We start from the raw sequence: 25,323 nt of genomic DNA, 5'->3' as shown, positions 1-25,323 counted from the left end.
CTGAACCCTAAAACATGTTAAAAATAAATTTAACCTGTCTGCCACACAGTGCGTCAGGATGGTTACTTTTAGGTAGTAAATATTTAAGAAGACAGTTCCCTCTATGACATAGCTGTAAACTTACTGAGGTTTAATTTGAAACAAAAATGATAGGCGAGTGTTGCATGTTCAAGCTGACACATAAAATCTCACCATTCAATACACCACATAAAACGGGCCAGGAACAATGAAGTTAATTATTTTACTTTTAGTCTAATAGCATTCTGTTCAGAATCATATTTTACTCTGAGTCACTCCGAGCTATCAGGAATCAAATGGTTAACATTTACAACACTTCTACAATTTATCAAAGGAAGCCACTGCTTCAAGGCCAGTTAGAAAATGGGTAAAAGCAAAAAGGATGAGATATAAATATTGCTAAAGAAAGAAAAGTGATGAAAGGCACAAGTTGAGTTGACCTGGATTAGAGAGAAAGCTGCCATGGGATTCCCCTGCAAGTCTGAAGTGATGATTTGAGAAAGAAGTAATTCCTGTTAAAATTACATTTTCCTAAAATCTCCTTTGGTAGAATCACTCTCAACTCCAGCACCTTTTACCATATTACCCCTTTCTTTTCCACCACCACCACCACCATCACCTTGCCAATAAATAAGAAGAGATGCTCCTTACCTATGTCAGAGTTGCAGAAAGCGTCCTGGGGATGGTTTGGCATGCAAGTGCATGCCTCCGTTAGATCATTGAGTTGTATACTGCTCAGAGCCAGCAGCACACTCAGAGCTGCTGTGATAGAAATCGCCATTCTGTCTGAAAAGCTCTCTTTTTTTTTTGGAGAATGAAATGTTTGATGAATCAAGAGTTTGAGGAATTGAACAGCAGTAAGGGAAACTATGTAAACTACGTTGTTTTAATGTTCTAAGGGATGACTGTTCATTCTTCCTCTGCTCCCTCTCTCTGTTTCTCTCGCCTGCTGACTGAGAGAATATAACTACCTACCATGTATTAGACAAGTGACAGGATAGTTCAGCCCACCCCCTTAATGTAGCAGCCAATTAACAAGTAGCAGATGGTTGTGATGTCAAAAAGGAGTGAGTGGCAGGAGTGGGAATCTGGAATATAGAAGGACATCCTAATGTTTCTGCGATAAACAGCTGCCTTGTTAGCAATTGAAAAGGGGAAACAAATGAACTAATTGTGAAAGGAACAGACCTGTAGAAACCCAACTTCAGACTAAGAGGGGTGTGTTAAACATTAAGCTAAATTGTTAATAATTTAAATATAAATAGCCTGGTATTGAAAACAGTCCTGACTTTGTTCTTCCATCTACTGCATCTCTCACACCTTTTTTTCAAAATTCAGTGGATTGTGATAACCCTGAGGAAGCTGGGGCATCATTGTGTACGTATAAAAAAGATGAAGAGAGTGAGAGGGTGGGAAAGCAAGGTGGGGTGCACTCCATTCCTGTTTAATTGTGTGTCTCCCAGCAAGTTAACAATGACAGGAAGGAATGAGATTAAATATTTACAAATTGAGGAGTGGGAGTCCCTGCAGAGACATCTGTTGTACATACGCCAGAGTGTTAGCTGGAACCGATGTGGTCAGTTTGAATGTCTGGTGGGGATGAGAAATAAAGTGATTCCTGAGAAAAGGGAGCTGTGCACAAGTTTCTTGAGGTTAACAAATGAAGACAGTGTGCTTTTCACTCGTGTGTCATTGTCCACAATGTATATGTACATCTGTCTGCAGTGTGACTAATTTTTGTCCGACTAAGAATTAAATAAATATATTGAGTCCGTGGACACTATTTTTGCCAGTTTTGTTTTGCTTTTGGCAATAAAGTACAGAAAACCTAACTGTGATATCACATACATCCCTGTTCCAAAAGTGATAGAATGTTGCTTGGTATATAATAAGTCAACTACAGCATTGCCATAGTTAGTTTGTATACATGTAATTTTTCAATTTTTTTTAGCTTAAAATGGAGCTTATATTTATACAATAATTATATTCTTTCTTGTTTACTAATTTTTGGGGGGCATGGTGTAGCACATGAAAAGTCAATGCCAAATGTGACCAGAGTTAAAGGAGGAGGAGCACACAGATGAAATTCATTGCAAAGTCATACGTTCATAGTTCTGTTGTTTCTGTTGCTTTGATCAGCAATTATATTGAAAAAGCCAAAACCAACTTGTTAAGCAGTGCTTACACTTTTCTGCCAGCATTGGTATTGCACTGTCTCCACTGGTGAAGGGCAAAATTACACAATTATAAAAGGGAAAAGTTTACATGAGGTACTTTTTATAATAAACATCCATATAGGGTGAAAAATTGCAGAGAGATAAGATCCCTATTACTATGAAGTCTTGTGTGGTATGGTTTACTGTAAGGTTGGGGATTTTTTTCATTTCATTTTAACATTTTTATGCAATAGGTTTGATATGAACCTTGATTGATTCCCGGCTGAAATTTTACTACAATTTCCTTTAGAAATTGAATTTCTCAGTTCTGTCCATTATCTTGCTGAAATCGTAAATGTGTAGCTTTCATTTTGTAATATGTCACTTTGTCTACATGCTTAATTTTTTTTATGATTTATTGTTTTTAGAGCTGAAAAGATGCAGAAGGGTTGTTTGAAATATTCACCAGTTGATTATTTGATATTCAGGAATCCTGCAGCAGAGAATGGAGTTCAGTTGCACATCGGGCCAATCTGTGCTTGGGCCTAGTGTCAGCAGATTGCACAGTGGTAATGATGGCCAGGCATCCTGAGGTTTGTTGGTGAGCAGGGATGTCTGCAGTTTTGGCAGAATTAGAATGGAGGTCCCAAAGTTTGAGAGAACGTACAGAAGGATTTTGAGTTTTGAGTTCCGTTAAATGGACATTATTGTGGAGAGGAAACTTAAAACTTGATAGAACCCAATGTTGTGTGTGTTCTTGTGGATTCCTGGTGTTTTCTAGCAGGACTAAACTTATATTTAAGTGGCATCTTTAATATGGGAAATATCCTACTGAAGTGTAATAAGAAGAAAGTCAACACCAAGATAAGGGAAGAAATAGTTAGCAAGTGTGGCTGATGGCTGGGGTAACATCGCTGAAATTAAAGAATAGAAAGAGGCAGAGAGGTTTAGAAAGAAAATTACAGTGCTTTAGGATCTGGAGTGCTCAAGGTATAGCCATCAGTGATAGGGGTGAAGGAAATTAAGCTGAAGGACTCTGAGGAATGCAGCAGCCTCTGGTGTTTGAAGGCTGGAGAAAGTTATAAAGATTAGAAGGAGCAAGGCCAGGAAGAGTTTCACATGCATCTAAGGCAATGGAGACCCAAGAGCTAATGTAGGTTAGGGAGCTCAGAACGAAATTGAACGTTGTGTTGTATCGGATAGGAAAGCCAATGTTTGGGAGAGCTGAATTGATGGAATATGGAGGATGAGAGAGTAAGAAGGAGACCATTGGAATAGTTGAGTATGAGGATAACAGTGGCCTTGGTGAGGTTTTTGAATGTGGGAGCAGAGCAACATGAAGAGGGGAGAAGTCCTCTTAACCCTGCTTCTGAAGTATGCCATTGACACCATTGGTGAGATGTTATTATGCAGGCATACTAGGTGAAATGTAAGCACTGTCACTTCATTAGGGACAAGCCATTCTCTCTGAAGAATCATCAACATTTAATGTTAAACTTTTCTTTTGATCAAAACACATTTATGTTTGTGAATTGGTTTAAAAAATCCAGAGCCAAGAGTGTGGTGCTGGAAAAGCACAGCAAGTCAAGCAGCATCTGAGGAGCAGGAAAATCGACGTTTCAAGCAGCCATTCCTGATGAAGGGCTTTTGCCCAAAACACCAATTTTCCTACTGCTCAGATGCTGCCTGACCTGCTGTGCTTTTCTGGCAACACACTCTTGGCTCTAACCTCCAGCATCTGCAGTCCTCACTTTCGCCTTAAATAATCCAGAATTAATAGAAAGAGCAAATCACCAGGCCAAGAAATAAAACCAGAAATCCTGGCAATACTCAGCTAGTCAGGCAGCCTCTGTGGAGGGAGAAATGTTTCGGCTCTATGAACTTCAAGAAAATGTGAAATTGTTGGTGATGAATCAGATTTTAAAGTGCAGAATGAGGGAAAGAGCCAAGATTTGAGAAGGCACAGTCAGAAGTCACATGACACTAGGTTATATTCCAACAGGTTTATTTGAAATCACAAGCTTTCAGAGCACTGCTCCTTTTATCAGGTGAACACCAGCACTCCACAACATTGATAAGGCAGGAGAGACTAAAAAGATGGGTTGGGTTTTCTGATAGCTAGACGATTGTCTTTACAGTGCAATTGGAAGTTACACATGGGGTCCTCACCGATTCCCTGACGTCACACACACCAAGAGATTTGCCCGGGAAATTAAAAATTCTGCACTTACTTCAATTTCCCACATTTCTGCTCTTGCCCCTTCTCCTCCTTCTAAAACAATGGTAGTGTTCTCTTTCATATTTTTTTCTTTATTCATTCATGGTATGTGGGTGTCACTGGTTGGACCTACACTTATTGCCATACCAAATTGCCCAGAGGACAGTAAAGAGTTAACCCCATCGCTGTGGGTCCAGAGTCACTTGCAGTCCAGGTAAGGGTGACAGGTTTCCTTCTCTAAAGGACATTGCCAATCTAGTTCACTAATGTGTTTCATTGTCATCATTAAACTCTTATTTCCCCAGAGTAGTATTGAATTCAAATTCCACCATCTGCCAAGATGGGATTTGAACAAAGGTGCCCTGAGCATTACCTCGATCTCTGGATTAATGTTCCAATGATAAAGCCATCGCCTCCCCCATCTTGCACTTAGCTACCCTCTACATTCAACAACCCATCCTTTGTTATTTCTGCAAAGTCCAACACAATCAAGTCTTCAATTCCCCCTCCATTTTTAGCATTCTGAAAGGACCATTCCCTTCCCAAAATTTTGATCCATACCTCAGGCACTCCCTAACACTCCCTCCACTACATCTTCCCCTTGTTCTTCCTTCCTTCCTTCACACCATCCTAGAACATGAAGTGCTTCATCAAGCAGAGCAATTAATTTGAAATAAGAACAGAAATTGCTGGAAATACTTAGTAAGATAAACACGTCTGTGTGGGGGCAGAGAGAGAGAGAGAGAGAAGCATGGTTATGGTTTCTGGTCAACAAAATCCATTGCAACCTGAAAAGGTAGTTTGGGCGGAATTTTCCGAGCCCACTCAGCAGTTTTCAAGGAACAGGAAGAAGAATTTAATTAAGCCGACTGAATATTACTGTTTCCTGACAGCAGGTTAAATTTTTGGAACCAAGTTCTCAAAACTTTTCGTGCGTTTTAGCTTGTGTGTTCGATAATATGTCGTGAATACACGTTAGTATACCAGATCACTGGATCCAAGGTCATGAGTGCCACTTTGTTAGTTAAAAACAGAAAACCTATGTTGGCAAGCACAGCTAACATATATCTACTGAGTACCTGGTGAGGTAGATTCTTTGTCCCTGGTCTAGTGACTAAAACATTAATCTTCCATTTGGCTCTGTGAAAAACATGCAGCTGACTTAGCATTGAATGCTCACGGAATGTTTATAATGTCTCGATTTGAAAACAAATGACTTTGTTTAAATATTTGTTGACACTCAGAATTCAGAGGCATTTGCAATACTGCGATAGTATCACTACCTCACCTGAATGGGGAATGCTTGTTTCATGACTCTGATACATTTGATACTCAGTTTATCACATTATTTTAGTCACTTTGTATGAGGTCTGCATTGAGTCATAGACATCTACAGCATAGAAAAAGACCCTTTGGCCCATCCCTTCCACGCCAGTCAAAAACAAGTTCCTCACTATTAAATTCATGTTTTCCAGCATTTAGCCCACAGCCTTGTATGCTTTTGCATTGCAAGTGCACATCTAAATATTTCTTAAATGTTGAGGTTTCTCCTCTACCATCCTTACGGGCAATGAGTTCCAGATCCCCACCACCCTCTGGTTCTTCACATCCCATATACATCTTCTGCCTATTATCTTAAATCTATGTCCCTTGGTCGTTGGTCCCCCACCAAGAGGTAAAATTTCTTCCTGTCTACCCTACCTCTGCCCCTCATTATTGTTTACATCTCAGTCATGTTTCCCTCTCAATCCTTATTGCTGCTGCAAGAAAAATAGCTGGATCTGGCTGTCCAAAATGGCCATCCCCCAGTCCATGGGGACAGTCGTATGCTCAGGTGTCAAGGTGAGAACATCCGACAGACATGGACACGCTCCTCTGCCCCATGCTCTGGTCTGTACCATTCTTTGGCACCTCTGTCAAATGTTAGTCCTAGTCATGCAACATAGAAACAAACCATTCGGCCCACCATGTCTGTGCTGATCAATAAACATCAAGCTGCACTAATCCCATTTACTTACACTTTGTCCACAGCCTAGTGTGTCCTGACGTTTTAAATAATCATCCAGCTGTTCCATTGCTGGCCCTTACGTCCCCATCAATTCATGTGGACTCATCCAGAAGCTCAATATCTGCATTATACTCAGCACAGAGTTATACAGTATGGAAACAGACCCTTTGGTCCAACTCATTCATGCCGACCAGGTTTCCCAAACTAAACCAATTCCTCTGCCTGTGTTTGGCACATATACCTCTAAACCTTTCCAATTCACACACCTGTCCAAATGTCTTTTAAATGTTGTAACTGTATCTGCCTGTACCACTTCCTCTGGCAGTTCATTCCACATACGTACCACCCTCTGCGTGAAAATCTTTACCCTTTCACCTTAAGTCTAAGCCCTCTAATTTTGAACTCCATTACCCTAGGGAGTTTTGACTATTTACCATATCCGTGCCTGTCATGATTTTATAAACCTCTGGAAGGTCATCTCTCAACCTCCTATACTCCAGGGAAACAAGTCCCAACCCCTATCCAGCTTGTCCTTATAACTCAAACTCTTCAGTCCCAGTAACATCCTTGTAAATCTTTTCTGCACCGTTTCCAATTTAATAATAGCCTTCCTATAGCAGGGCAACCAGAACTGTAGACAGTACTTCAAAAGTGGCCTCACCAATCTCCTGTATAGCCACAACATAATGTCTCAACTCCTATGCTCAGTTCTCTGACCAATGAAAACAAGCATATCAAATGCAGCCTTAACCACTTGTCTACCAGTGACACAACGTTCAAGAAACTGAACCCCTAGATTTCTCTGTTTGACGACACTCTGCACGGCCCTACCGTTAACTATGTAAGTCCTGCCCTGCTTTGTCTGACTGAAATGCCACATCCTGCATTTATCTAAATTATACACCATCTGCCACTCCTCAGCCCATTGGCCTGCTGATCAAGATCCCTTAGATAAGCAATCTTCGATAACTTTCTTCACTGTGCACTATACCACTGATTTTGGTGTTATTGCAAAATTATTAACCATGCTTCCTAAATTCTCATCCAAATCGTGTATATAAATAACAAAAAGCAATGGAGTCAGCACTGACCTCTGTGGAATATTGCAGGTCACACACCTCCAGTCCAAAAAGCAACCCTCTACTACCATCCTCTGTCTCCTACTGTCAAACCAATTTTGTACCCAATTGGCTAGGTCCCCTGGATCTCATGTGATCTAACCTTGTTAACCAGTCTACCATGTGGAATCTCGTTGAAGGCCTTGCTAAAGTCCATTATTCAATGGTCCTCCAAGTGTTGGATGCATTGTCTATTTTTCTGTCTCGTGTTCTGTGCCAGTTCAGTCCTGACCAGTATGTGATCCTGAACATAGTCTCAATATCTTACCTCTCCCCGCCTGAAGTGAATGTCCCTGAGCTGGTGGAGATTGAGGTGGAATGCCTTGATGATCCATCCTCTGAGGGTGCAGGCTTTATCTCCTCAACATGACGTGTCTTCTGTAAGGCTGGGAGCGAAGGGCCTGTAGGGCTGGGGCTCCTCCTCCTCGGTACCTTACTTGACTGTATTTTGGTGGATGCTAAGAGAAACGTAAAGGTTCATAATGCCCCATCTTTACCCAAAGTTTCATTAAGGCATTGATACTTGATGGGCAGCTGTTTGGAGAAAGTGAGGACTGCAGATGCTGGAGATCAAAATCAAAATGTGTGGTACTGGAAAAGCACAGCAGGTCAGGTAGCATCCGAGGAGCAGGGGAGTCAGTGTTTTGAGCAAAAGTCCTTCATCAGGACACATTCCTGATGAAGAGCTTAAGCTTTTAATGTCAACTGTCCTGCTCCTCGGATGCTGTCTAACTGGATTAGCTTGTTGGAGGCTTTCTCGTCAGATGGTTACCAATTTCCTCTCAGCACAAGCACATACCTCTTGCTTGCTTGTTACCTCGACTCTGTGTAGGGTAAGGAGCCTTCTGTCAGGAATCCTTCCCCAGTTCTGTGTACCTTCATAAACCAAAGGAGAAAATGCTAGAAAATCCCAGCAGGTCTGGCAGCATCTGTAAGGAGAGAAAAGAGCTGACGTTTTGAGTCTAACTGACCCTTTGTCAAAGCTGAGTACCTTCATGCTGCTTTTGTATATTCTTCTCTTGCTGAATGAGAGAAACATTAAAAGACATTTCCATGCAGACATGAGCACTATGCCTACATTGATAGATAGAGACAGAGATGTGAATCTCCAGAGCTGTATTACCTGTAAGAAAAATGTGGTATTGGGGAAGTTGAAATTTTCAGTGTTCTGCATTAGGTAGAGTTGATTGGGATCAGTAAGCTTTACATGATGTGTACGATAATATTCACGTGAGGTGTCCATCCTGTAGCCACATTTTTTGGTGGTGCCTTTATCTCAGACAGGCTTTTGGTGAGAAGCAATGTGATGTGTATGCTTTTCTAGTTGTGGTGAAAGGCCAATGAGCTGGTGGTGTCTGAGCCATTGAGTGGTGTGGTTCTAGTCCTGTTTAACTGATAAAGCCTGGCTGATGGGAAGGAGGCAGTAGAACTGTGCTGCAAGTTGTATAACATTGGCAGGTGCAATGGGCAACAAACATTGATTACACATGAGGTAATGTGTTGGAGATGTCTGACCCCCTGTCAAGCACATACTTGTAGGGGAATAAAGCATTGAGTAGACAGTGGCGCTTATCCTGGCAGTAGACAAGAGATCATTCATTCTCTTGTGATTTGGTATCTGGTCGTACCTCTGGTTGGCATGGGTACTGACCATTTGATCCAGGCTGCTGTTATAACTCATGATAGCCTCTTAATGTCATCCTCAGAAACAGTACAAACCTTGTCGCTCTGACAATCTACAGGAGAATGTCAAGGCTGGAGTTGCTAAAGCATGTGGCTCCCTTTAACAGGACTCCAATGGCTGCAGGGGTGGCTGAAGTTGACAAGCTGTGGTTCATTGTTGTTCCTAGTCTGCAGAAAGTGAAATGCTGTCTTTTAAATTTGGCACTCTGAAGTTGAAGCCTGTAGGCTTCAGAATTGCCTGCCCACACACCACTAAAATTGGACATCTTAGCAACACATGAACAGGTAGCGAGAGTAAGCAAACGTACCTAGTGTATTAAACCTGCCCTGCCATTGAGTAGAGGTCCCTCCTGCTTTTTAGCTGCCTCCACATCGAGCCTCAGAAATTTAAATTTTGCCATCTGATTCTCACTCCATGGATACCACTCCATGATCTACTGAGGATTTCCAACATGTTCTGTTTTAATTTACGACTTCCAGTTTCTGCAGTATTTCCTGGGAAGCTCTTGAGTGACCACTTAAACATATTAAACATGTTAATGAGAAAACTGACATCCACAATGACATAAGGTAATTCCAGTCACAATTTAATGGTTGATTGACTGACGTTTACCACTTGACTCAGTGGAATTAACATGTTTTGGCATTTGGCATTTGGCTCCATTAATCATATTTCCCTATGTATAGCTTCATGTTAATAACAAGTTTGTTGTGTTAGTAGTGTGTCCACCCTCTGTTAGAAAGTTCTCAGACCTATAATTCATGAAAAAGAAGTAATTGATGTTTTAAGTACTTTTGATTTCTTTCTATCTTGCATATATCAAAAACAGGGTTCCCACCCATGGGAACTTAATGATTTAATACCTCATTGTTCTCAATGATTCAAAATATATTGACGTTCCTATGACAAAATCTCTTGGTTGCTTGTTGAGATACACAGTATTTAAGTGATGTGTCTGTTTCTATAGTTACCAGTTAAGAATCCAGCAATTCTAGTTACAATGTCAATTAAGTAGCAGATAAAATGGATGGAGAATAGTCTCCGTGAAAAGGGCTGTTTGTCACGGGCTTGAGAGAAAATTCATGTACGTGTGTGTGTATATGTTAAAATTACTCAGCTTGCATTTCTTTGAACAGAGAGAGAAGCCAAGGACTCTAATTAAAGGGCATACATTCTCAGTCAAACTCTATTTACACGAGGCCAAGCATGCATCATTAATTTGTATGAACTAATTACTGGAGGCTGATGCAACATAAAGAAATCTTTTCTCGTATGATTATTACTCATTTGTGGAGGAGAATGCAACAGTTCGATCATTTGGAACAGTGACCAGTAATTTAAATAATGAATCAAGTATTTTTAACTCTGTGAAATCTTACCACAGACTCCCCATATCGTGCAGCAATTGTCATTGGATAACTGCCACATTACAGACTTTCAAATCTCCATCAGGGCTGCTGTGAGCTGTTCACTATATAATGTGTCTTAACAGCCTTCTGGCATGGTAGTTCTGTGGTTAGCACTGCTGTCTCACAGTGCCAGGGACCCAGGTTCGATTCCAGCCTCTGACAACTGTACATGTGGAGTTTGTATATTCTTCCTGTGTCTGTGTGGGTTTCCTCTGCATGCTCTGGTTTCCTTGCACAATCCAAAATTGTGCAGTTTAGGTGGATTGGCCATGTTAAATTGCACCATAGTGTCCAGGGATGCGCAGGCTAGGTGGATTAGCCATGGGAAGTGCAGAGTTACAGGGATGGGATAGGTTTGGATGAGCCACTCTTCAGAGGGTCGGTGTGGACCTGATGGGCTGAATGGTATGTTTCACTCTGTAGTGAGTCTATGATGTAACCTGAAGAATATTATTCAGAAGGCAGCCAAGTCTGCTGGTCATTTGCTGATAGCAGGATCATCGATTGAAGCTATGTGATAGGTGCCCGGTTTCACCTGCTCCACATCGTCTTCATTAGGCTTCTTAAAGCTTTCTAAAAATCAGCTTCTCTGAACCAGACCACGTAATACTTGATATTGGCAATGATCTGTTTCCTGCTCAAGCGTACAATTTCTCACATATTTGTGTTGACAAGGGATGAAAGAAATAACTCACATTTATGGAGCACCATTTAGGATCTTAGAATAATCCAAAGAGATTTATAGCCAATCTCCCAGTCCTGTGCTCACTTGCCTTCACACTTCCTATTTCTCAGTTTTGAGACAATACTCTGGCTTGTCCTGTACTAAAGTGTTGTGACATCAGGGTGCAGGAGCAGGGCTGATTTGGGTCTCCCTCTCAGATCACTATTTCACAAGAAAAGAATCCTGCTTGGCTTCCCTGTCATGATCTAAAATGCAGGTCCATAACATTAATAGAAAGTACAAAGTCTAACAGTGTGCAGTGTTTGGCAAGAATAGAAAGGTGTCATATGGTTCAAAAAGGTTTCAGCTATGAAGTAAATTGCAAAAATGCTCACTATCAGGATTTAGCCATCCCGTACAAGAACACGCTCTCATTATCACCAGTGCTCGCACTCTGACCAGCTGACATGAAAACGTTACTAAAACATAAATAGAACCAAATCATAATGCAAGTTAGAAGCCCCTCTCACAAAAGTGAAATCTTTTATGGTTTAGTAAAGCTGCCTGCACATGGATGAAACCCTGTAGGGGCCCTTTCAGAGACAGAGGGAGAGAGAGAGACTCCGGAGCATTGCTGAATGCTGCCTGTAAATGGTTGCTGCTGCTCAAACTCTGATCAGTGCAAGTTGTTGGGCAGGATTCCAGGTCCGTCCATATACTCAGCAGCTCTTTTATATCAGACCGCTCCATTTTAGGAAAAAGAAAGAAACAGGTTAGTGCTCCCAGAGAGAAAAAAAAACAAGTGAAGCATTTGTTTTTCCTCTGGAACTTTGCGATTTGGCTCGTCCTATTTATGACCGACATAATTTCACTAAAACAGGCCAGTTCACAGTAGCTGCCAAGGGAATCGTGTAGGGAAAAATAATGCAATCGCTTAACCTGGTAACAATTAGACAAAAAGCAGCTTGTTGCCAGTCAGGATTTAATTAATCCAACACATGGCTGTAAGGTACGAAACCCAACACTAAAAACTGTCTAGTTGTCCTGTTTGCTGGACAGAATATAAAGTCTTTTTTTAAATGGTAAACCTTTGCATTTAATAAGGGTAGTATCTGAAATTGTTAACTGACAAAAAATACTTTATTTCATCAGTGGCAACTTAAAAACAATATGCCCTAAGTTTTTGACAAACGTTTGGTTGAACAGAAAGAATGTGTGTTGAGTTTTTTTCCATTATCAGAGTCAAAGCCAGACAGGAGCGTGGCTAAACTGGATCCAAAATCCCTAATACTCTGGACTCAGATTTACTTGCCAACCCATCCAGGAGCTGGCTAACCTGGTTTCCTAGCGTCTCACCTGCTTTTGTAGCCACAGTTTTAATATGACTAGTCCATTTTAGTTTCTGGTCAACGGTAACCCCAGGATACTGATAGGGGAGACTTCAGCAATGAATAATGCTGTTGAATGTCAAGGGGTGATATTTAGATTCTGTTCTGGAAATGGTCATTGCCTGGCACTTTTGTGGCATGAATGTAACTTGCCACTTGTCAGCCCGAGCCTGATTTTGTTGCCCTTAGATTGTTTCAGAATCTGAGGAGTCATAAATGGTGCTGAACGTTGTGCAATCATGAGTGAACATCCACACTTCTGACGTTATGATGGGGAGAAGGTCATTGATGAATCAGCTGAGGATGGTTGGTCCTGGTTCATTACCCTGAAGAACTGCAGACAAGTCCTGCAGCTGAGATGACTTACTTCCAACAACCACCACTATCTTCCTCTGTGCTAGGTATAACTCCAACCAGTGGAGAATGTTATCCTGAATCCCACTGACTCCAGTTTCTCTGGGGCGCCCTTACCAGTCAAATGCCATCAAATAGTAGTCAAATACAGCCTTGATGTCATGGGCAATAGTTCTCACCTCACCTCTGCAATTTGTCTCTTTTGGCCATTTTGGACTAAGGCTGTATTGAGGTCAGGAGCTGAGTGGCCCTAGCAGAACCCAAACGGAGAATCAGTGAGCAAACTGTAGTTAATCAAGTGCTGCTTGATAGCACTGTTCATGACACTTTCCATCACTTTGCTAATGATTGAGAGTAGACTAATGGGGTGGTAATTGTCTGGATTTGATTGGTCCTACTTTTTATGTACATGATATATCTTGTCAATTTTCCACATTGTTTGGTGGATGCCAGTGTTGTAACTGTACTGAAGCAGCTTGGCTAGGAATGCAGTGAGTTTCAGAACAGAAGTCTTTAGTGCTATTACAGGAATATTGTCAGGGTCCATAACCTTTGCACTATCCAGTGCCTCCAACAGTTTCTTGATTTCACGTGGAGTGAATCAAAGTGAATCAGACTGGTACCTATGGTGCTGGGGGCTACTAAAGAAGGTTGAGATGGATCATCCACTTGGCATTTGTGGCTAAGGATTGTTGTAAATGTTTCAGCCTTATCGTTTGCAGTGACAAGCTGGGCTTCCCAATCATTGAGGATGGGGATATTTGTGTAACCTCCATATCCAGTGAGTTATCAACATCTTGGATATGATCTGTTGGATGTGCAATCATTTATCGCTTGGCTGACACTCGCTGTTTCTGTTTGGTACACAGGTAGTCCGGTTTTGTAGCTTCACCAAGTTCTCACCTCACTTTCAGATATGCCTGGATTGCTGTTCCTGGCATGCCCTCCTGCACTCTCAATTAACCAGCATTGATCCCCTGTTTTGACAGTAATGGTTGAGTGGGGAAATGCCAGATTGGAAAATTACAATTCTGGAATACAATTGTGTTGCTGCTGATGGTCTACAGCATTTCATGAAATTCCAGTCATGAGTTGCTAGATCTGTTAAAATCTATCTATTTAGCACAGGTATAGTGCCAGAGAAGATGATTTAGGGTATTTGCAATGTGAAGACAGGACTTTGCCTCCACAAGGACTGTGCAGTAGTCACTCTTTCTGAAACTGTCTTGGACAGGTCTATGGCTGGGACATTGCTGAAGATGCAGTCATTTTTTTTTCTTGTTGGTTCTTCGCTCTCTGCTGCAGACCAAGTGTAGCAGCTCTGACCTTTAGGAACTGACCAGTTTGATCAGTAATGCTGCTGCAGATGAGCCACTCTTGGTGATACACATTGAAATCCCCAAGGTTGCACATTGTACATTGTGCAACCTTTCTGCCCTCAGCGTTTCTTGAAAGTGGTGTTCAATGTGGATCAGCTCCAATTCATTAACGTGGTACATGATAATCAACGGGCAGGTTCCTTGACCATTTTGACTTGATGCCATGAGACTTCATGGGATATGGAGTCAAAGTTGAGGTCTTTCCGGGAACTCCCTCCCAACGGAATGTCACTGAGTTGCTACTTCTGCTGAGTCTGTCCTGATAGTGAGACAAGGGTGTACTCTGGGATAGTGATATCTGGGACACTCTAAGGTTTCATTCTGGAGTATGGCTATGACTAGTCTGTGCGAGAGTTCACCAGTACTGGTAGTTGCCCACTGATGTTTGTGAGGAGCACTTTGCAAGGTTGACAGGGCTGAATTTGCCCTTGTCATTTCAGGTGGCCTACTCTGATAATTTTTTTTGAGTTAATCACAGTTGTCACAGAAGCTAAAGGTTTTAAAATAAAGTACACAAAATTCTGCAGTTTACCTGATTTTCAGATCCAGGCTGATAGAAAACATGGGCCAGGTTTCTGTACCAAACAAAAATTACTTTTTATTAGAAGCAATCAAATTCTATCTACAGGTAAACAATTATAAACCATCTTCTTGTAACAGTGCAAATTCAATCTCTAATCCCTTATAAATGATCCCTTATACACACGCATGCACACACAGGTTTTGGGTTAAGGTTGGCAGTTCAGTGTTTCCTATTCACATGTTGCTGAGATGATCTGTATGATTCTTGTGGTAATCAGCATGTTATTGTTCAGTTGTCTCTCTTCAGATGGTTCCACTGATTTGCAAGAGACAAAGTGGCTGGTTCACTTATGAAAGGTGTCGTGAGTTAGTGGTTAAAAGTCACAGCTGGTAACAATTTGCTGAAGGAAAGATGAAACTGGTTTTCTTCAGGTTTAAAATGGATTTAAACTGCAGAGAACTGAAAGACAGCTTCTGTGCTGGTGGATATCAAACTACCTTTCTTTGTATCTTGATCCTAACTCCTAAATGGCTTTTCCCATCAATAACTGGTCACTGGTCCAGAGACCAGTCAACTTTTGTTGCCCCCAGCTGAAGGGTACACAACCCCTTGGATCCAGTTAATCTGCAATCACTTCAGTTGCTGCTTGTTCAAACAGCTGAATAAATGATGCTCGAAAAAGTGGCAGGTTACTTGCTTTCAAAACATACATCAATCCTTTAAAACACTAGTTTTTAAATAATAGTTTCTCATTTCAGTCCACATTTTAAAAGCGTTCCAAAACAAAATACCCAGTCCATACAATTTAAAGAAGTTTCTTTGTTGTATGTCTCTGTTTTGATTGAATTAGACTGGCAAATCTGTTTTTATTTTCAACCCTGCACCTGAAAGTAGCATACAGTGATCTGTATCTGCTTCCCCCTGCACTGATTGTTCAGGCACTCTGAAATGGATGTAATTAACTGTTCAGTGGGTGGAGCTGGAAGTGTTTGTTATGACAGCTGTTTTACTGTGAATGCTTGGTTGGGTTTCAAAAGCTCAGCAGGTGGTCCTATTGGTCTAAGAGCTATCAGAACTTCAAAACCATATAATACAGAATTATATTTTTGTTGCACTTCTTTATTTACCCACTACGTGGTGCTTGAGTGATAGCAATTTTTTAGTTCCTTGGGTCTTTTGGTTCGGTAATGATAATGAATTTGAATTCAGGGTTTTCTTAAAGTATTAGAGGTTTGATGGTTTTTCAGTGATTTTTAAATTGCCACCACATGGTTCCTGAGAATGGTACATAGTGTATAGCTATTTTAATCTTTTAGGTTCTTTTCTTGGCTGTCCTGATAACTGTTTGACTGCTTAACACATTGCTGAGGGTTACAGATCAGAAAAGCCCAAGTTCCCTCCTGTTCTGTGTTGGGTTTTTTGATCACATCTGGGATACTAAAGTCATACAGCATGAAATCCGATCCTTTGGTCCATCCAGCCCATGCTGACCATAATCTCAAGCTAAATTAGTCCCACCTGCCTGCGCTTGGCCCGTAACCCTCTAAACATTTCTTATTCATGGACTTATCTAAATGTCTTTTAAATGTTTTAACTATACCCACATCTGCCACTTCCTATGGAGTTACTTCCACACACAAATCCCTCTCTGTGTAAACGAAAAAATTGCCCCTTATGTCTTTTTTAAATCTTCCTCGTCTCACCTTAGGCTTGAAATCGTCCAGTCTAGGGAAAAGATACCTGCCATTCACCTTATCTATGCCTGTCATGATTTCATAAACCTCTATAAGGTCACTTCTCCACCTGCTATGCCCCAGTGAAACAAAAGTCTCAGACAATGCAGCCTCTTCTTATAACTCAAACCCTCCATTCCTGGCAATGTCCTGGTAAATTTCTTCTGAACCTTCTCCAGCTTAATAATATCCTTCCGATAACAGGGTGATCAGAACTGGGCACAGTACTCCAGAAGAGGTCTCACCAACATCCTATGCAACCTCAACAACTAGTTATGCGTATCAATACTTTGCAGTATATTAGGGCTGGATTGGGAATAAAAAATCAGAATTCCTCTTCCTGACCACTAAGCTGTCTCCTCTGCTGTAAAAGGCACATGTGTGGGCTTCAGATGAAGACAGGATTAGAATTTTCTGTGACGTTGTTTGATCCTCCCTTGTAACTGAACAGCCTCACGCTCAGTTGGCACATTCAGTCGGAGGAGATATCAGGGGATTGCTGGTTGCTATGGAAATGCGTCCACTATGACTGTACATTCAGAGGCGGAGAGAGGAAAAATTGAGGGAGGACTATTCAAAGTACATATTGTTCAGAATGATTACATCTATATTTAAAAATAAAGTTACACCCACCAATCAGTGAGCAAGGGTGAAAAGCTGTTCTCCTAGTTAGTTGGAGAGGCTGTAGAGAGGCCATGAGAAAAGGAAGGCAGAAAGAAACGTAACATTTTAAAATAACATAGTTGTGAGTTCAACACATTTCTTAAAACAGTCTCTTTCTGTATTGGTGCTCAGGCTTACAGCCAATGAGTCACAAAGACCATCCTGTTGAAGTTTGAAATGAAGTTCAGTCCTTCCAGCTGGTACAATCCTGGATGAAACTGTCAAGTAGATCTTAAAGTCTGCTTGGGGGCTGGGTATTTATTGTTTAAAGTACACAAGGTTTGAAATTCCAGGCAAAAAGGAAGGGAATAAAGTCATGAGATTCTACAGTTTTAACAAACAGTGTTTACATTACAGAGTTATAAAAACAAAATGATCTGTTAATATGCACATATACTGTAACATCCAGAATTAATGAAGGAAATGTGTCCGACAGATAAACTATGCTGAACAGCCCACAGAGCTCAGTAAATGACAGATGCAATCAGTTCAGGTCCATCAGTAAACCGCCTGGACATTAGTGACACAGTGGATCATCAAATCTCATTTAAAACTTTGATTTCTTAGAATTGATTAAACTTTTTCACTTTCAAAGATCTAACCTTGCAAGTCTTTCCACAATGATTTCTATTTAACCTGAAGGCTTCCATGCTGATGCTAGGGCCATCCGATTCAGCTCTGCCCCCTCGACCTGACCTACCTCTCCATCTTTCTTCCCACCTATCTGCTCCATACTTCCCACTGAGCTATCATGATCACCACCAACCTTCGTCCACCTATCGTCACCCTAACTACCTTTCCCCCAGCCCCACACCCCTTCCCCTATTTATTTCTCAGTTCCTTCTCCCTCCCAAAGTTGACTCTCTTGCTCCTCAGATGCTGCCTGAACTGCTGTGCTCTTTCCAACACCATGTTTTATCGGTGCTGCTTTGGATGCAATTAGTTGTCAGGCAACAGAACTCAATAGATCAGAACTCAAATCTAGAACACTGCACTGACTGCTCGCCATTCAGCTACTGCTCCAGAGACTGCACCCACTGCATTCACCAGGCTGCTGTCAGATAAACTATTTAGTTTCACTGGGCTGCCACTTCTTCTAGGGTTGTTTGAGCTCCAATCTTTCTCAGCTGGAATGAAGTAATTCTGCATGTGGGCTTCCTTCACTAACTACTTTTAGCTGCATCTTCTCTAGCAGTTCCACTGAGCTGGTCTGTTCTGTCAGGCTTCTGCTAGCCTCAGTTCCACAGAGCTAAGAGTCTCTTCCTCTATTCCTGCCTTTGTCTCTGACTACAACTGACTGACTGATCCTTGAACTGATCTGCATGGCTTATCAAGACTGTCCAAGACAGTCCACCATTATCACAGAGGGCAACCTCAGCAGATACGCAGAAAATGGATTTATCGTACAGTTTAGTGACTGCCATTGGAGAATGGTTTCCTGAAGCCTTGTCCTTGTAGATCTTTATCAGAATGCAGACAAGCAGCTAATTACAGATTATTTCCTTTAGATTTCAGTTATCTCATGCAGGGAGAATTGGGGCTTAGAATAAAAACCAGGAAAATAGAGACTGTTTTCCTTCATTCCTTTCCAAAGTGCAATGGTTTGGGTTCTTCAGACCTTCATACATGATCAGGTCAGACTACTAGGCTATTTTTAAGCAATGTGTATTAACAGTCAGAACATATGGTAAAGCCACAGAGCAGAATGTCCTGTGCTGTGCAGATTCCAATCTTCTGCCAGAGTATTAACACAGATAATGGAGATACAGTTATATCGTAGCTTACCTCAGAGGCCTAGCTACATATTCATTAGATCCTGCCTCTACATTGAGAGTAGAGGTTCACACTGAGTCACGATTGCACATATCTCTGACTTTTTAAAGGCCATTCTCCAAATGCAAGTCAGTGTAGCAAGTGCTGAGTACTTCCCAGCTGTATCCGATCCTGTCCTCAACTTAAACCTATACCCTTGTACTCTCCTGAAATGTGTCATTGGATAACACATGATGAGAGGGAAGCTCATTGGCCTTTCCACCTCCATAACCCAGGTGCAGTGTGACCAACTGTTTAGCCACAGGTAGCACCTGACCAAGCTCAGTGTAATCAACACCATCCAGTGACTAAACTGGGATTTTCCAGGTGAAGTATAGCTTATGTATCACATAATGCCCTGTATTTTAACTCCTAAACCATCAAGTATTTGGTTGGAATACTTTTTCTTTAAAATCAAGCCAGAATTCTTTCCCTATGTACAGATAGAGACTAGTTTGAGACTGTGAACAGGTTGCAAGCCTTTTTGGTTCGAGACTGTGACTCAGCATGATGGGTTTATTGAAAAACTCCTCGCTTTAGTGGTAGCATCAGTACTAGGCAGCCATTCTTCAAATATCATTCCTAATGGTTGAATTTTCATAGTTGTTGGTAGCTGAATTATTAAATTAGCCTCTAGTGATACAGCAGCAAACTGAAAAAAATCTTGTATTTCAACTCCAATATCCACGTCAATTTATTAGAAACCAGGGTCAATAGCATCTCCTATTAGAGAATCCATTGTCTTTCAATTGCAAATCACATGTTGGAGGACTTCTGTCTTTAATCAGTACTAGATTAGATTCGATTAGATTAGATTCTCTACAGTGTGGAAACAGGCCCTTTGGCCCAACAAGTCCACACTGTCCCTCTGAAGAGAAACCCACCCAAACCCATTCCCCTACCCTATATTTCCCTCTGACTAACGCATCTAACACTGTGGGCGATTTAGTATGGCCAATTCACCTGACCTGCACATCTTTGGATTGTGGGAGGAAACCGGAGCACCCGGAGAAAACCCATGCAGACACGGGGAGAATGTGCAAACTCCACACAGGCGGGTATCGAACCCAGGACCCTGGTGCTGTGAGGCAGCAGTGCTAACCACTGAGCCACCGTGCCGCCCCAATACTGTAAAATGGGCAAAGTTTATAATGGACAACCAATCCAAAAATGTCCAATTCTTTTGTTCCATTGCTTCCATTAATAAAGTAAGGGCTATGGCAGTGATGCAGCAACCAACAGTTGTGAAAGCAGTGTCATAATTTGTTGGCTTTGTGAACTATTTAGCAAAATTCTTGCCTAATTTGAGTGTGCACCTCTATGTAAGCTCGCTACTAAGGACATCCAGTGGTATTTGGGCCCCGAGAGAGAATCAAACAAGTGACTGCAACACCAGTGCTGAGTTGCTGCATCACTGACAAAGTCCCATTGCAGTGCAATGCTCGTGAAACAGGACTTGGACCTAGTCTCTGCAGCAAGAATAAGAAGTTACATGAGCACCCAGGGCATTAACACAAACTGTACAGCTATGTTCAGATCGATTGTTTTTGCTTGTGAGCATTTTCATAAAGATGTGTTTGGATTCTACTGTCACTGTTTCACTCCCAAATAGAAACCATTTCAAAGCATCTTCTTGAAACTGCTTCTGATTGCTCCAAAGTGTCTGGAAAGGATGTTACTTTGTTGGCAGAGTTATAATTTGAACATGATTACAGCAAGCAAGAGGTACTATTGCAAGAGGTACTATCCCTTATGCACTAGAGGTACGATTGCATTTCTCTAAACAGAAATGTTAGCAGGAACCGCCTGACTAACTGGATGAATGTTGTAAAACTTAAACCACACATCCAGTGAATTACCTGTGCTAATCGCATCACAAGCTAAGTATACACCCAGCTACATTATTTAAAAAAGCAACTCATCTGTCTAGATAGGCAGTGAGGTGCTTTTGACCTATTTTTGCTCTGACTAAGTTAGTGAACACACTGTGGATTGTTTATGGAGATGTCTTGATGTGTTATTGGATTTGGCAGATTGGACAGACGGTGACCTGGAATTGCAGTTCCTCTAGTTTCCCAGTGCAGGTAAATAGAGCAGAGAGAGAAGAGGCTATGTATGGAATCAAGAAGAGAAGAGCCCTACCCAGAAAGTCTTAATCACACCACAGGCTTTCGGGAGCCCTATTCCACACTAAGTTTTGCTCAGGACCAATGTCTGAGGCACCTGTAATTCACAAGCAGGTGTCTACAGAATCCCTACCCCCTTTTGCAGGACCTGCAGCCTTATAACAGAGTGAAATGAGGCTGTCAGTGACCACTGAATTATTCATGTTGTGAGTGGGCAATATTGTAAACATATTCTAGTTCCTTATCCAACACTGCATTGGGGAACTGACTGAGACCCTTGTATCAGAGGAAAGATGAGTGCCTTTGCCAGGGTAGCAGGATCCCCACTGGAGCAGAGGCAGTGAACTCAGGCACATGTCTGTGGACTTCATATGTCAATAGTTTCAACAATGGGATTCATTCCATTAATGTCCAATTGGTGTGCTGTCACGTTGATGAATGTCCCCTGACCTGGCAAGAGAAATGACACAGTTTTTGTTGTCCCTGGAGGTGTCCTGAGGTTATCAGAGGCTGGCTGCTTGAAGAGTTAGCCAATGGAAATGTGGTTGATGAACTCTGTCATCTGATCACAGAAGATCACGGGTATACAATAAGAGAGCTGTTGCCATGAAAATCATCATGGAACACACCATCTGTACTCAATCAACAGTTTTGTTGCCTGGCATGTTAACCTATAATAATTTAAAAGTCTCCCCGAGTTTTGTTGGCATGCCTTTTCTATGTGATATGCTACCTGGACTTTGCTTTGTGCACAGGTGTTCTCCCTTTGTGCTGTACTTTAACCTTGCGTAAATATAGCAATAACCTACAGTTCAACAAATCTCTATGGAAACTGCTAGTAACTCTGAAGGAAATATTGATGTAGTCTTGTTGGTTTTGACAAGTACTGATTTTGGGTCCTTTTTTTTAAAGAAGCAATTCTGTTTCAGGAAAAGTGGATCTGAAGCAAATTTGGGTATTTACTTTGTAGCTGCATGTATTATACATGACTCAGGCAGTGTTGCTTAGAGTTCTTGGCCACAGTGAAAATTATTCCATTCCCCAATCTGAACATCTTTCATTTTAATTAGCACAAAATTAAAACAAAATCAGATTGCCTTAGCCTTGGAGCACTGAATTTGTGATGGTGCTACTTGTTGGTATGTGTTGAAATATCCAAAAAGTGAGCAGCATTTGTCCTTTTCCAAAGTCTGTAGCCAGCAGCCTGCTGTTTGAATCTCCACACTATTTACTCTATCTTCTACTATAACTTCAGGTCAGCAGAAACCCGGTACAAGCTGGCAGCATTGCTTGGCTGGAAGTTTTGCTGGTTTTCCATTGAAACTATGGAGTGTTCAGAAAAAAACCCCATAGAAATTCCTGGCAACAATATGCGAAAATGAATTGCAGAGAGAAATTAGCATGAGCATCTCATTGTATAATAATTCAAAATTACTGGAGAATTAGTCATAATGAGATGATGAATTCTTTGGATTTAGACAAAGGGCTGAAACAATGTGGAACTTATGCAAGCAATGAAGTCAGTGGAACAATAAATATTTTGCAGACAGACAGTGGGCACACAGACATTACGAGGAGGAAAACTATCTACATGGATGTTTCTCAAAAAGAATGTCTTTACTTCCTTTGACTTTTGTTATCTGATGACTGCTCTTATAAAGTTGTTTGTTTAGGATCCAGTAAGCAGTGTTGTAATGTAACTTACAGAAAAGATCAAAGAGACACAGCACGCCACATCTGTTCCCTCCCTCTTATGGATGCTGCTCTTGTTTAATTTACACTGTCTGTTTACAGAAACAGGATAAGGCTAAGAAAGTGGGTACTATCTGCTACATCCGCACACCCTGGGGCCTCAGTGATGTGGACAGGCATCAGACGTTGTTAGTCAAAGCAATTCCTAGATAGTAATCAACTGTATTACTGTGAACAGCTAAGCAGCAATGAAGAAAAAGGCACTTGTCAATCATCCACTGGTTAACATTCTTACAGGAATGAGTAACTGTGTGATGATAGACAAAATAGCAAATACATTTCTTGTCCTTTGCTGCAACAAGGAATGAGTGGATTAGAACATTGTTCTATCAGCCAATTGCATCTGATTTTAACTCTAATGACATTTGGAGATGAACAATTCACGACAGTCTTGTTCATCCTGATATACAGCCATTCAGAACCATTTAAATATTTAATCCATTTAACCCCATGGGAAGGTGTTTTTTGAATATTAAATTGTTTTCCTGGTTTTTTTTTCACTGGACGGTGTATTCTGAGATGAGGTAAGAAATGCTCAAGAATGAAGAGTGCCCTTGCTCTTGTCATAATTCACTTCTCTCCCTCTCTCTGCCGCTTAAAAACAACTTTTCAGTGTGCATTCCGAGTCTAACTCCATTCCCAATGTGAAATTATCATATACGTATGAATTAAAAAGGCAAAGTGCTTTTCAGAATGCTGACTCCAAGTTTCAATGCCCTCAGTTAATGAAATGGTCATTTCAGTGCAGATTGTTTTATGTATTCTGTATGTGTTTCATGAAGTTTGCTTCAGTTGGTGGTCAGGTGAGGACAGCAGCCATTTCAGTCAACGGAAGGTCTCAGGTATAACCATCAGATGATGGAAATAGTCCATAAGCACTACTATCATTGTGTTACATTGTACCTTAAATATGCCTTTCTCATCCATGAAGGTTGAAACACTGTGGTGTCTACTCAGGACAGTTAGTATTAATGGACAATGTTAAAAATCCCACAACACCAGGTTATAGTCTGACAGGTTTATTTGGAAGCACTAGCTTTTAGAGCACTGCTCCTTCATCACGTAGCTGATTAATGGGATAGAGCACAGAGTTCCCTCAGGACAGTCGGTGTTTAATGGGATAGAGCATAGTGCTGTCTCTTCAGGACAGTTGGTGTTTAATGGAAAAGAGCACAGTGTTGACCCCTCAAAACATTAGGTGATTCTGTGGGTTGGAGGTTTACAAATATTTTATGGATCTTATAATCTGCTGTTTGTTCACTTGGCACTCCAATTATAAATCTTCCATTTTTTGACCACAGTTTGACCCAAGGGAAAACATAGCGATTCCTGTGTATAAAAATAGCAGTTGTTTCCCTGCCAAGTCCTCAGTAAAAGGAACTACACCATTACTGATGCATTCTGAAATTCCCGGAGACATTCTCAGACATACAAGTTCAAATCAAAGATTTTCCTACTTTGTTTTATTCTCCAGAGCATTCCCATGCAAAAAGATAAAAGTAACCAATTTTTGTCGGGGCTAAGCACAAAATCTCGAGCAGAGACTGAAGAATAAATCCAACAAAAACCCTCATATGGTGTACAAGCAATTTACAAAACATGGAGTCATTAATATATATCAGAATATTAAGGTAGAGATCTGGACAGGGAGCCCTGTGAAATTAACTTGAAAAAAAATTATACAACAATTGATGACTTTGTCATGTGATTCACAGAAGACATCTTCTGCGTGACAGTTGTTGTCTTTGACAAGTTTGGGCAGGCCAGTTCCCAACCCACTGTTTCTCCCTCTGATGAGGACTAAAGCAGTAAAACCAGGGGAGCATTGCACATCACTTTCCAGTTTCCAACCCAGACAATGACCATCTTGATTTGAGTATATTGCAGGAAGAGGAAAGTGATACTTAATGCATTGAAATGACTGTTTTATTATCTAAAGGCATTGAAGCTCTGAGATAACTGGCTCGAAGGTAGAAGACAGAGGGTGGTGGTGGAGGGTTGTTTTTCAGACTGGAGGCCTGTGACCAGTGGTGTGCCAAAAGGATCGGTGCTGGGTCCACTGTTTTTGTCATTTATATAAATAATTTGGATGTGAGCATAGGAGGTATGGTTAGTAAGTTTGCAGATGACACCAGAGTTGGTGCTGTAGTGGACAGCCAAGAAGGTTACCTCAGAATACAACGGGATCTTGATCAGTTGGGCCGAGCAGTGGCAGAGAGTTTAATTTAGATAAATCTGAGGTGCTACATTTTGGAAAGGCAAATCAGGTCAGGACTTATGCACTTAATGGTAGGTCCTGGGGAGTGTTGCAAAATAAA

At 41.2% G+C, this 25,323-nt stretch overlaps 2 protein-coding genes across 2 annotated transcripts in view; one reads left to right on the top strand and one right to left on the bottom strand.

Annotated features, from left to right (window-relative positions):
* LOC122559621 (metalloproteinase inhibitor 3) overlaps nt 1–972 on the bottom strand; it is a 32,756-nt gene extending 31,784 nt beyond the window's left edge. Inside the window, exon 1 of the mRNA XM_043709415.2 lies at nt 670–972. Coding sequence (XP_043565350.1) covers nt 670–799 — 130 coding nt within the window. The 5' untranslated portion in view covers nt 800–972. The remainder of the gene's footprint in view (nt 1–669) is intronic.
* The window catches only part of syn3 (synapsin III), a 232,351-nt gene that overhangs the window by 150,239 nt on the left and 56,789 nt on the right, over nt 1–25,323 (top strand). The window lies entirely within an intron of this gene.

Source organism: Chiloscyllium plagiosum, unplaced genomic scaffold (genome assembly GCF_037043375.1).
Source record: "Chiloscyllium plagiosum isolate Xiang-an unplaced genomic scaffold, Cpla_swu_hap1 HiC_scaffold_19, whole genome shotgun sequence".
Classification (NCBI taxonomy): Eukaryota; Metazoa; Chordata; class Chondrichthyes; order Orectolobiformes; family Hemiscylliidae; genus Chiloscyllium; species Chiloscyllium plagiosum.
The sequence above is the reverse complement of the archived record's forward strand: the minus strand, read 5'-3'. Positions and strand labels throughout refer to the sequence as shown.